This window comes from Melospiza georgiana, chromosome 1 (genome assembly GCF_028018845.1).
Source record: "Melospiza georgiana isolate bMelGeo1 chromosome 1, bMelGeo1.pri, whole genome shotgun sequence".
Taxonomy (NCBI): domain Eukaryota; kingdom Metazoa; phylum Chordata; class Aves; order Passeriformes; family Passerellidae; genus Melospiza; species Melospiza georgiana.
In genome coordinates, this window is record NC_080430.1 from 32,569,450 (window position 1) to 32,583,193 (window position 13,744).

Sequence of the window (13,744 nt, forward strand, 5' to 3'; positions counted from 1 at the left end):
AGTAACTTAGCAAAATTTTTCTAACTGTCCATGTACTACAAAAACTCACTTAGTAACATCCTACAGAAATTTTAATGGTACTACAAAATCTTCAGTGAACCTATTAGAAAAGCACTCTACCCTACACTCCTGCTCTTAGCCTGTTTACAGCCAAGATTACAATCCCAACAGAAAAACTGCCAATTCTGATTGCTGGTCCAGTGGCTCTTTCCTCATCTGAACATGGCAAAGGTGAAGGAATATAACATTTAGACTCACAGAATCTCTTGCTGGTACTGCTACTTCTGCAGTACATTTGGCATCAATTTTTCCTACTTTTTATCCCAGACTTGTGTTCTGCTTTGTGGAAACCCTTAAACTAGTCTGCCCAAATCTACAGGCTTTGGCTAGAACAGAGACAATTTTCTTCACAGCAGCTGGCACGGGGCTATGTTTTGGGTTTGGGGTGGAAATGATGTTGGTATTTTGTAGAGACAGGGGTATTTTTGTTACTGCTGAGCACTGCTTGCACAGAGCCAAGGCCTTTTCTGCTCCTCAGCCCACCCCACCAGTGAGCAGGCTGGGGGTGCACAAAGAGCTGGGAGGGGACACAGCTGGGACAGGGGCTATCCCAGACCATGTAACACCACACTCAGTACACACAGCTGGGACAAGAAGAAGGAACAGGGAGAGTTATTTGCTGTTTGCCCTCCCAAATAACTGTTACATATGACGGAGCTCTGCTTTCCTGGGCATGGCTGAACTCCTGCCTGCCCATGGGAAGTGCTGAATGAATTCCCTGCTTTGCTTTGCTTGCAGGCACAGCTTTTGCTGTATCTCATTAACTGGCTTTATTTCAACAAGATTTCTCACTTTTACTCTTCCAGTTCTCTCTTCCATCCCACTGTAGGGAGTGTGTAAGCAGCTGTATGGGGCTTACTTGTTGTGTGGGCTTAAACCAGAACACCAAAACATAGCAGTTTACCCCTCTATCCTTAAATCCAATTTTCATTTAAGTACTTTAGGACAGATGAGGTTCTGTGGTAAAGTCCTTAAATATTTCTTCTGCTTCAGGTACTAGAAATTAGTTTTCAGAAGAAAGCAGGAACATAATTTTCAGAGGAAGCACTAACTGTGTACACCTCCCTTTAAAAAAAAAAGGGTTTGTGTGTGGTGCGTTTTTTTAAAAACATGGTTAAGGAAATAAATAATATACTTCATCTGAACTGCGTTGAGATTCTCATTCACCACTCAAGAAAATAATAACCTCCAAATTGCTGCTTGCCTATAAGCAATAAATATATGAAATAATAAAATTCTCAATATTATTTTTAAAACATGGAAAAAGCTAAGAATTCATTGCAAAATGTGTTTCTTACCACGCCTTTTCCATCTATGCCCTCTTATAGACATGCTAGTCACAGCATTCCTTGATATTCTGGATGAAGTAGGTGTTATCTCAACCTGAATGCATCTTGTACCTTCTTTACTAGATTTCATGGCACCCTGAGGCAATGAAGCTTTTATTGCATTAGCAACCTAGAACAGAAGAGATGCACTTAAGTTCTTATCACAAAGATATAAAGTTTAGAAGAATTCTGTAGGGATTCTTCCTATTTCAAGAAGAATACTGTGTACAATTCCAATTTCTGGTCAAAAAGCACACCACCTCTTTGCACGGCCTACAAAGAATGCTGGCTGCAATTAGCTCTCAGAACTTCTACTTGCCACTTTCTTTAAGTTTCCAGTTTCAAGATGTGGCTATTCCTTCTGCTGCACCATTAGCTTAGTTCTGAAGTCTCAAAAGTGCTCTGCTGGAAACAGCTTGGCCACAAGGAAGCGTGACACCACGACTGAGGGCAGTGAAAGCCCTGTGTAGTGTGTGCACCTACAGACTGAGCTGTTTGCACAAGCACACACTCAGCTTCAGGTTCCTGCTATCATCTTGTATCATGCATGCTCACAGCAAGGATTTCCCAGGCTAAAAATTCTACTCCACAAAGTATTGAGTAGAAAATAAAATACCTACCAGCAGAGGTTCTGGATACAGCTCAAGCTGTGCTCTATACAAAACATCATCCATTGCTTTTCGAGCCAGATCCCATTCTCCATTATAACTGTAAAGGTAAAAGTATATGGAATAATAAGCATCATGTCAAAAGATGAACCTTCTTGGTCACCTAACCTTCACAGCTCTGGTGTTCCTTGAGATTCAGTTTAGAAAACTGGATCTACTTTTGTTTGTTAGCAGTAAGACTGCTAATTAGAGAACTTTGAAGTAGCATCTATAGAGACAAAGTTGTATTTTCATTGGCCACCCCAAGCAGTTTAAAAATTGTATCATTAGCTCTTGATCAGCTACTCACAAAACATTCTGAAATACAATCAAGATTTTTTAATATTACTCCATCTTTGGAGCATTCCTGTATTACTAGTCTCCAATTATTTCAGTTACTAAGCTTCACACATTAACATGACTTTCTAATGGTAGATGACACCAGCATTTCAGACAAAAAAATATAACCTCTTTTTCTTAACTAGACTGATGTCAAAACTAACCATGCAAAAATGTGAACAGCAGACAATGGCTGGAAAAGAGTTTTTACAGTATTTTCTTCCCATCAGCAGTTACACATATCAAGTCCTGCTCCAGTCCTCTTTCCCCACTATGGCACAGGTAACTTCATCAACTGCTTGGAGAACTGTCTCTTCCCAAGGACCCCTTATTGCTTCATACAACATGTGCTCATAGAAAATGAAATGCCTCCAAGGTAGTGTGTCTGAACAAGTACACAAATTAGGCTGGCATTTTGTTTGCATATTAGAAAAAAAACAACTTACAAGGCATAATAGATCCCTGTTAGCATTTGGACCATGAATTCAGATGAAACTGGAATCCTACTGTTGACTCCCTTGTACTTTCTCACTTGTTGGCGAGGATATCCACAGACACAAATTCTGAAGAAATCATACATTTGTCATTGGTAAATAATGGGGAACCACCCTTGTAGGTTATAGACTTGCAACACTTCACCAGTACTGATCAGTTTTTAGAAGCCTTGAGTTACTTCTTCTAAAAATGCAAGAATGACATCTGAGTAAGGTAACATGCTTATGAAGAGAGACTTAGTAACTGCCCAGATGCAAAAAATCTGGATTTACAACTTGAGATCAACACAAAATATTTTGTGCTGTAGTTTTCATATTTACAATTCATATTTTAATTTAAGAAAGTGATAAAAATTGAATTAGACTTACTAGAAGAAAACACATTAATTGTAGAGCCTAAAGAAAACCCCTAAATTCCCCATTGCTCAAACCAATTAAAGGAGTTATTCTATATATCCAAATAGCAGAATATAGATTCCACCACATCCAAACAGAACACTGAAAGATATTCAGGGCTTCTGACAAATATTCCCAGTACTCTAACATGCTGTCTATTCTAAATTGCTGTCAGGGTAAGATTTTCAGTAAGCAGATGAATGACAAAACCAGTCAGGAATGAAGAAAAATGAAGAAGTTAAATTGTATAGCATTAAATAATTCAGGATCCAGACACTGAACATTTTGAAGTAGAAAGACTTGTTTGTACCTACTGGTAACTTGCTTGGGGTTTTTTTGGATGCTTTAAAAATTATTTATTCCACATACAATCAGAACCCAATCAAGCAGAATAAGCAACATCAGTCTCCTTTCCACAATCCTTAGCTTTTAAGTATTTTTACCTCATACATTAAAGCAGTTTATCTAACACAGATCTTGTAATTACTCTGGTAAATATTGCCAAGTGCTTCAAACTCCGAAGTCTCCTGCCTCCTTTAAAGAGGAAATCTTACAGCATCCATTATCATGCTTTAGTTATGAGGGAAGCCTAGGAACTAGGCTACAAAAAAGCTGCTGAGGGTGACTTCTTGGTCTCTTGAGTTTCCTGGGTTAAGGAAAGCATTCTAATTTTTCCCTTAACATACAGTCCACTTGTGAAAATCCAGAGACAAACATGTTTACTATCCATTTCTCTTCTTTGAAAAATGATATTGATAAAAAAAATAGACACTCTAATTAAAGCTGAGGTAGGTTTTGTTTTGAGGTCAGGAGGGGCATGTTGGCATTGTTATTTTGGTTTTTTGAAGCAACAGCTGGTTTTGGAAATGCTCAATGTATCCATAAAAATGAATGTGTGCCTAGTTTCAACCTACTATAATTACAAGTTTAAACCTGCACAGCCCGAATTTATTTAAACCTGCAATGCAAAATACACCACACTTCTAAAAGACACTTCTTGTTTTTCTTTAGTTAACACAACTACAGTTACTGTTGTTAAAAACAAACAGTTGCCTTTTACTTCTCCTCTTAAAAGAGAAGCTTAACCTGCATATAAGCCAGGTTATTGTTTCCCATTTTGAGATCTCAACCCAAAGTTCTATAAAAGATAAATTAAAAGTAAATATTGCAGCTGTAAACAGCTACGAGAAGAAGTCAAGTTTAAAAGCGACCTTTGGGAACTCAAAGCTTGTTTTTGAGAAAAAAGTCCATACTGACTGCACTTCAATTTAGTAATGGCATTTCAACAGTAAACAACCTACAGAAATTACCTTGAGGAAATTTGACACAATGACTGAAGAGACATTGCAGGCATGTAGCTTAAGGCAGCATTGTAACAGAGCAGAAGGAAAGTCAGCACTTCAAACCTGGGATTTGAAAGAAACATTGCAATTCCATTACCAACTTTGTTTTTTAAAAGAAAACAAATGTACAGGGAAATTTTTAAGAATTATTTGAACAGATTTGGCATTGTATTTCAATTTAATCAACAGCTGAGTAAGCTTTTCCCCTCCATGAAGTAATATGCCCTGATGATCTTTCTGCATCTGCATTTACACGTGTTTAAAAGAAAAAACCACATGACAAAACACAACATACACCTATCCCCCTTCAGTCAGCAACTACACTAAAAATTAGAAGCTCAGATCTATTAGGGACTCTCAAGCAAAATCCCATGATACAATTTCACCTGTTCTGGGCTGTCAGCATCTCCCTCTGAGGATGAGGTCCACTGTACACAACCCTGGACAAACCGTGCTGTGACAGAGCTCCTTCAGTGAGAGCCATGGAGCCAATGCTGGAAGGCTGAAGGAAAAAAGGGTCATTCAGAACATGTCCACCTCAAATCCTTCTATAATGCAAGTGGAAATAGATAACAATAAGCATCACCATATTTATATATGAATTTTCAACAGGCTTAATGTTATCTGACTGTTTAGATGTTATCTGTTCATTTTACACCAAATAAGGCACATGGCTTCAGAAAAGAAAAAAAAATACATAGTTGCTGCATGGGTATTATGCAATTATGACTATTCCACCTTTTAAAGGCCTCAGATACCAGTTAGCAGCACTCAGAAATCTCAGAAGTATGTTCCTATGTCATCATACAACATGTTAAAACTGCTTTTCACTTTTGTTCTTAACAAACAGGCCCCCAAAGCATTTGGGCATTTGAAAGTCCCAGTCTGCATGCTCTCATTGGTTTGAACTCCATGCTCTCCAGGTTCTGGCCCCTGAGATGCCTGCAGCCTTGGGAGGTATTTGACTGGCAAAGACCCCTGACAATCATGGTAACACTGCCCTTATCCATCAGGAACTTCACTTTGTAGCTGTCACTTACTTCATGATAGACAGAAGGTTTGGACAAAGATGGAATTGTGAAACTCAGCACTTTGTTATGTCCCTCTTTGTCAACTATCTCCTGAAAAAGACAGAAGATACAAATGGTTACACTGTACTAAAGAAAACAGACATCCTAAAGTGTTAAAAACTATTTATTATAGGGACTGATAGGGATACTATAACAATCCAAGCTGCAAGCTAGAAATTATCTCTCTATTTGCTTTCTACCACAGCACATTTTGTTTGTTTATGAAAACTCTTCAAATAACTTAGCCGAGGGCACATCCATTTGCATACATAACCCACATTAAAAACACTAAGAGGAAACATCATGTTTAAAACAACATTATATTTTTTTAATTACACACTGTTTGCTAATTGTGAAGGTTAACAATCAATAATTCTGTTCTGAAAACTATTAACCATCAAGTAAGCACTCAACAAGTAATTTGTTTTGGAAACATTACAGCTCTGGAATGACTGCAGCCTCATAAGGTTTGACAGCAGCAGACCACAGCACTTGCAAAAGCCCAAGTCTGATAATTGACTCTAAGGAATTAAAAGAAGCATGGATGCAAAGCTTTAGAGAAGCTACCTTCCCAAAAGATACCACCACAGCAGTAGCTGGCAGACTTCTTGCTCCTGTAAGCTAACAGAAGACTAATGAGTAAGGCAAAACAAGATGTGGTTTTGTACCACAGAAGAGCACTGGAGTATTTCCAATAAAAAAAATGTTAAAAATCCAAAGCAGACTTGACCAAAACAAACACCATACACTAGATTTTATTTCCCTCTTTTCTAAATTTCAGCAGCTGATTTCATATACCCAGAAGTAATAATTAGAGACAAGTTTCAGTGTCTCCTAACACCCATGTGTTGGAAGGCTGAAGGTCTAACTTCACATAGTAATTATTAAAACTCCTGCCTTAAAATAAAAGACGAAGCAGTAAAGGAAGACTGAAAAGGATCAAAAGGGCACACAGAGCTGCTCCTTCTGAAAAGCTGCACAGATTCTCCACTCTCCACATAAACCACTGATACTTTAATTTTTAATATTGCTCCTGAATAAATGTGGAAAACATGTTCCTCAATATTTAGGAGAAAGGGAAAGAAAATGGCTACATCCAAACTTTTAAATTCTAAAAATATTAATATCTGTATTCTTCATTATAATCAGATTTTTAATTAAGTTTCAGGAGTAGATTTCAAGATGTATTTGTAGTGTATGATGTGTATTGAAGTATATGAAGTGTATTAAAAAACCACTCTGATAACTACAGCTAGGAAAGCAAAAGATGTCAACTGCATGCACTACCACTGTACATCCCTAAGCTGAATGTAGAACAATCCAGTTCATGATCTCATGTCTCAAGCCCTCAACAATAATTCCACACCCCTCATAATGCAGCCAATTTAAAATTATTCTGAGCAAAATTTTTCATTTTTCATTTTCCTTCAGTAAGAAACTGCAGGACTCCTACTGAACATGTTAAGTTTCCAAGAGTCCACTCTACCTATTTACGTTGGAATTACTTTTATATTAGGCTTCATATTTCCTCTTGGTTTTGAATACATAAAGTTGTTGGTTAAAGAGAAAGTAAGTATCTAAGCAGGTCACCTACTACCTTTTTAACCTGTACATTAAAGAACAATACCATCTTGATTGTTCCAGTTATAAATTTTATGCAACAGCAGGGAAGAAGTCAGCATGAGTACAAAGCGCTGCTTTACCATAAGCATTCCTTATGTCTTGAAGCAAAACAGGGAAAAAAGTTCCCCAAGTCATGCTGATCTACAGCTCCCTAGAGAAGCTTGCTGTGAAATTCTTATGACCCCAGGCAGCTGGAGATGGAAAGCCAAGTTACTAATTGAGAAAGAAACTCTTCACAGCTAAGAGAGGATGTTACCAGACTGGTTTCAAGCTTAACTTAAATGTAATCTCTTCTGGGAGAAAAACAAGTGATTACAGCCACATCCATGAACCACCCTAAATTACTTCTTCATGGATAGAAAGGAGTGAATTGCCTTAAGGCAGAAGATAAGAGCAAATGCTTTTCAGGAATGTTCTTCTTGTCAGATACAACTAAGCATACAGAAAAGGCAGGAAGCTTGTACTCTGCCTCGGGAGGAGTGGAACATAAGGGCTCGGGTCTCTTAAATTAGACTCCTGGGTGAAAAAGATATTTCCATTTGCTTGGTGAAGACACCTATGATTATTTCTAGGAGATGGATACCAGCTGCCTTCTCCAGATTTTCAGATGAAGAGACTTGACATCACTATTTTGCTTCATAAAAAGCCTTCCTAAAACAACCAGAACAAACTACACAGACAAGAATCCCAACAGATATTAAAAACCACTAAGTATTTCAAAATAGCCATGAAAAGACTAAAATACGGTGTTTTTAAGGGTTCCTTATTAATTCTGTTCTTCAAAGCACAGATAGAGGAACTGTCAAGTATTAGTTGAAAGTAATTTTTTTTTGTGGTTTTAGTCCAGATAGTCAAAATACAGGCAACAATTTCCAAAGCAGTGCCTCAAAGTCCTCAAGCAGAATGTGAGTTCAATCACAAGAAATAAGTAACAAAAAAATTCAAGAACCACAGAAAGAGCAGAGAAAATATTGACCAAAGAATGAAAGTTCATGTTGTAATTTCTGACAGACACCAATTTGAAGAGTTGGGACTGAAATAATCATTTTAATTCCAAAACAAAATGTTGAAATACAAACCAAGTTATAAACTCCTAGGAGAAGAGCCTCTATGCATCCACTGCTCTGCAAATCCCTGCTGGCTGAGACAGCAAGATAGCACCACATCAATTCTGGCAGGAACTGCAGCGTAAAGCGCAGCAATTGCTCCTCACCGCTGCGGTAGAACTCAAAGAGCTGGTGGCAAACTGGCTCCAGAAGCTGAAACACAAGGCACAATCATGAATGAATAAAACATTACAAAAATCTGCAACTTTGTCTGGAACAACCCTTTAGCCAAAACTGTAAACTGATAAAAATGGCATTTTAGTTATCAGGGCATGACTGATACAGTAACTGCTCAAGTCACCTTACGCACTTTCATGCCTATAACATACTTTTGTATGATGAAAGTAGCGTCATTCATCCTACATGAATAAAAAATTCCAATGGCTGCTTTGCCTTGGTTTTGGCTCATTTCCTCCAGCCTCAAAGGCAAAAAAATAGAGGATAGTTATCACATCCCTCATACTTCTCAGTATCTCTAATATACAGGCAAAGTACCTGAACAAAGGTCTTGTTATTCTACAACTCCAAAAGCATACACAAAATGAAGCTAGAAGCTTTACCCACCTAGTGAGAAGAGCTGTATGACACTTATATTCTAAGTATTACAAAAACTTAGTACACAATAGAATAAGTTTATTTCCTCACTCTCATAAGCTTCTAGAAGCTTCAATGTATTTATACACTTAAGACAGAAATTGGAAGCCTCAGGAGTAATTTTAGAATCAAATTTGTTAAGCTGATACAAATGGATGTAAAACACTGAACTGGAAGTAATACACTGAGCTAGATCAAGTTAAAAAAAGATTTTAAAACAATGAAGTTATCAGCCTGCCTGTGTTCCTGGATTTAATGTGCCTTCTTTTGCTACCACCTACCTCTGATATAAGGATGAAACACTGCTAAGCACCACTTGTCAATGTATGGAAATTAGGAGATTTCCTAATTTTCTCCAATTAGAAAATATTGTCAAAAACAGCAGGCACTTCCAAAGCAAGCTGAACTACTAAATTCAGTCCTGCTATTTGTCTAGATCACAACTTTAGTTTTAGTAGAGTGAATTTTCAGAAAAATAAGAAAGGCAATTCTATATTCTTCCCTTTACTGAAGCAAAGAAGGCAAAATCACCAGGGAGACCACGCTAGAAAAATACCTGCTTGCTTTCCTAAGCTTTTCCTCCTGAACATGGAAAAAAAGTCAAGTCAACATTTCTTACCTGCCAAAGCTACTTCTGAAACGGAAAGATTTTAGCAGATTTGAGTTCTTTTTTAAGAAGTAATCTGGGACAATCTGATCCATTCTAAAAAAGAGGAACTTTTAGCTTCTGAGAGATATAGCTTCACTCTGGAAATATCATCCCTGAAAATTCTACAGTAAAGGCAAAAAAGCCATGCCAAGCTAAACTAGTCATCAGTTTTAAGAGCAGTACCGCAAAGATCCTTCTAGAAAACCTTACCAGCAGAACTGTGCTCCATATTCAGCTTATATTTTTTACACAATTTGCATCCTTCCCATAATGAAGTACCAGTTCTGAATGATGTGTTTGAACTTTAAAAGGCCCATAAATAGCTGTGACAGGTATCCATGTTTACATCGTTATCTCACTTCAGACAGCTTTGTATCAGCACATTGAGATGCATAATCAGTACAAAACAGATTTTCTTCCTCAAAATGCCACCAGATGCTACAACCTAATATCAAAACGCACTAATGACTGTTGCTGTTTCAAGATATCATTTTGAACTAAGCAGTTCTAAAAGAACTAGACGGAGATGTTTCTTAATGCTGGAACAGAACAATGTCCAAGCAATTTCATCCCTGTTCCTTTTAAGCTGCACCAAGTGTGTTAGACACTCCAAACACTTGCTATTTCCTAATGCAAATGCCTGTTTGGCTCCTATCTAAAAAGACAGCAAGAGTGTTCTAAGTAAAAAGCATAGAACATCAATCTTTAAAAAAAAAACCATCACATATTCATTTAATTATTTTTGACCACTGAAAGTCTTTAGTGAATTTTAAGTCCTTTAAATCTACACATCTTCTGGACTCCTCTTTCATGGAACTACATTTTTCACCTAGCAAGTGGCTCACGAATCTCAAAAGTAACTAACAAAGTCTTTACTAACACAGCTACTATGAAGTGGATGTTAAACAAGTAGTCCCTTTATCTTACAAATGACTACTAAATTTTTTGGAAAAGAAAACCAAAACAACCCATATAAAAAGCAAACATGAACCAGCAGGAAAATGCAGTTACAGATGCCCATACCCATGATTACTTTTCAAATGCTCAAAAAAACCCCTCATCCATCCTGCAAAATAAGATTAATCACAATTTTATGGTACTCATAACTATTAGAAGTGCATACATTCAAAGGTGTACAGATGGGGTTGTTTGTCCATTTTCAAACTGCGCAGTATTTGTAGTGTTCATGCATTAATGCTTCCCCTTTGCATGACCCCCTTGAGATAAGAGAGGACAGCACATACCCTCCACAGTGCAGCAAGTGGCATTACACACTGCAGCCAACAGATCTCAAACAGCAGTTGGCAGATATTACTTTTCTTTCTAACTGCTGGCTTGTAACTATTTTCACAATGTGGAGAGCTCCAAGCGGCCTCTCCCACAAAGCAATGGCTACTTGGAGAACAGTCCAAAAGAGATTTTAGTACTTTTTGTCGAGGCAGCACAACACTCAGTGTCAGCACTAGCTTTTCATTTCAATTCAAAATCTCACTAACAGGGAAATCATCAATACCTTGCCCCTGGAATTATCCCAACAACCTTTTCAAGAAGAAGTTGCAGCAGCACCCTGCTACTAAGGCCCCTGAGAAACCTAGTGATTGTCAGAAGTAGTAAGAAATCAAAGAACTTATGAAAGTATTAATTAGGCTATCAACAGGGAGACTCATCAGATTAATTTACATTTTGATACAAATTCTGAAGACCAGACAGGCTTGACTCAGTAGCTGGAATGACTCACAATGCCTTTCTGAGCAGCAAATTAAAAGTACATTTGTTCTTTGCTGGACAACCTGGGAGCTTCACTACCAGCATTCTCTCTAAAAGCATATATATAAAAGCTTTTTATCTTCTGACCTTTAGTACTGCCATAATCTCAAACTTTGGGAAGCTGCCTTATTTCTGGGTCTTTTCAGAAAATTTAAGGATTTGGTGCAGTATTAAAATAATGCACAAAAGGATTTCCAGATGGTACAAGGCAATTAAGAACACACAATTAAACCCAGATCAGGGTGTTCTGAACACACCTGGACATTTTGAAAGAAGGGCAGTCATGGGATACAGAACCTTCTTAGTACAGCTACTGAGAAAACCTGCCCCTCCTTTCCTACATTTTTTTTTTCACATTTTCCCCTCATTTCAGTAAGGGTACACTCCATGTATAAATCCATGTCTTTATATCATATGCATTTCAAACAACAAAAAAACCTTAAAAACCTAAGCAACAATTTACAAAAGATGGCTAACCTAACTTGTTCTCTTGCATTATACAGACAAGCTTCTGACACCAAGAGATTCACATTCAAGTTTTAATTACAGAAAGAATTCTATCAGACACAAACATGTTCTCAATTTCTTAATGCATTTCTCAATTCTACATCCAAGTCCTGAAACCCATGAATGTGACCTACAAGCTTAACTATGATCAGTAGGTTACAAAACTTACAATTTTTTTTCCATGATAGTATGTCATGGCTAAGAACAACTTTTTGAAGGAGACTCTTCATCAATTACCTAGCATGCAAGGTCTTGGTTTCATTCTGCCAGTGTTATGTCAGACATTTTGGGTGAGAGATCCAAAATACTCACTTCACTCTGTGGCTCCTGAATTACTTTGTAAAGAGATGAAATCAAAGCAGTCTTGTCTTTCAAGCTGGTAGCATAGCTGGATATGGATGCTTCTGGCAGTGTCTGAAATAAAAAATATTATAAGCAATTTCTATCATTAAATATAACAGCTGTTTCAACAATTTTCCATTACAAGTCACTGTTTATCAGAGTTTACTATAAACTGTTTATCAGAGTTTAATATAAACTAAACGTTGTTTCACAAAGAAATCCTCACATTTTCAGAGTGCTGCCAGAAGATATACTGCACTCTGTCACTTTGCAATTTCATATGGAATGTAACAATAGCAGACAGGAAATTGATTTTTAAAAAGTTACAAAAATGCAACAGCCACTGAAATTTCACTGTGAGATGTCAGTCCTGTGAAACTTTTACAGTTTTCAGATCCCTACTTCAAGGAGTTTTCAAGACCAACTCTACACAGGTAGTAAACATTATTACCAGATACAGAATTACTGTGGACAAGCTCAAATTCCAGTAAATGCAAATTCCAACTCTTCTCTAACACTAAACATATTTTCTGCCAATATTTAAGAAGGTAAAAATCTAATGTTTTTAACAACTTTTCTAGAAGATGTATGTTTAAATGTGTGCAAGTCTTACAGTAATTCTTATCTCCAGTCCTTGAAAGGACTCCACTCCACAGACAGGAAAACATATTTCCAGTGTGTCTAAGCAGAGCAGGAGCAAAACCTACAGTCATGTCTGGTACTCAAACCAATACAATCATTCATCTATGATATACATTTTCACTGCTCTCTGCCAGGAAGTATGTAGCCCCAAAGAGGCAAGGGGCTACATAGAGACATTTCATGGAGACATTTGTATTTATCACATAATCTCAGCAAAACCCAAGGTTACTATCTTTCGTTTTCTAGAGGATGCAAGCACATCCTGCACACTTCACCAGCAGTGATTCAACACTTCTGGCTACATATTGGAGAGTGTATTACCTTGAACTCTGATAACCACTCCTCCACAACCCCAGTATCCACAGCTAACATCTTCCAACATCTGCTTCAAAACCTTCAGCCTGAAAGAATAAGCAAACACAGTTTGTGAATACTCCAGTCACTACATTAAGCAGATGATGAAAATTAGGTCTCTGTGAATATTTAAAGAATCTAATCATGCTTTTACTTGTTAACATTTTTACATGCTGACATTACTTTGAACTTTTATTGTACCTCACTTATGCATGCTGCTGGAAGCATTAAGCACAGGAGTCTTCACATACAGCAGTTTAATAAATTCCAACTATGTATTGCGTGGGAAGCAAGTCTAAGATTTTCAGAAATGGCATTCTGAAAACAGAAAATATTACCCTCCTCAATTTCAATTTATTTTTCAGCTTACAAGACTCGAGAGGAAACTGTATGGATTCACTGAAGAGAAATGACTGTTTAGGTTTTTCCAAGTCAACTGCAATTCCCAGCTTGGAAAAGGTCACTGAAATAAAGGTGGATGGA

The 13,744-nt window shown here is 37.3% G+C and overlaps 1 protein-coding gene across 1 annotated transcript in view; it reads right to left on the bottom strand.

Moving 5' to 3' along the window:
• HYCC1 (hyccin PI4KA lipid kinase complex subunit 1) overlaps positions 1–13,744 on the bottom strand; it is a 44,284-nt gene that overhangs the window by 11,581 nt on the left and 18,959 nt on the right. Inside the window, exons 2-10 of the mRNA XM_058036482.1 lie at positions 13,229–13,308; positions 12,236–12,337; positions 8,380–8,559; positions 5,648–5,728; positions 4,994–5,109; positions 4,575–4,670; positions 2,821–2,937; positions 2,009–2,096; positions 1,359–1,518 (exon numbers count right to left, since the gene is read on the bottom strand). Coding sequence (XP_057892465.1) covers positions 1,359–1,518; positions 2,009–2,096; positions 2,821–2,937; positions 4,575–4,670; positions 4,994–5,109; positions 5,648–5,728; positions 8,380–8,559; positions 12,236–12,337; positions 13,229–13,279 — 991 coding nt within the window. The 5' untranslated portion in view covers positions 13,280–13,308. The remainder of the gene's footprint in view (positions 1–1,358; positions 1,519–2,008; positions 2,097–2,820; positions 2,938–4,574; positions 4,671–4,993; positions 5,110–5,647; positions 5,729–8,379; positions 8,560–12,235; positions 12,338–13,228; positions 13,309–13,744) is intronic.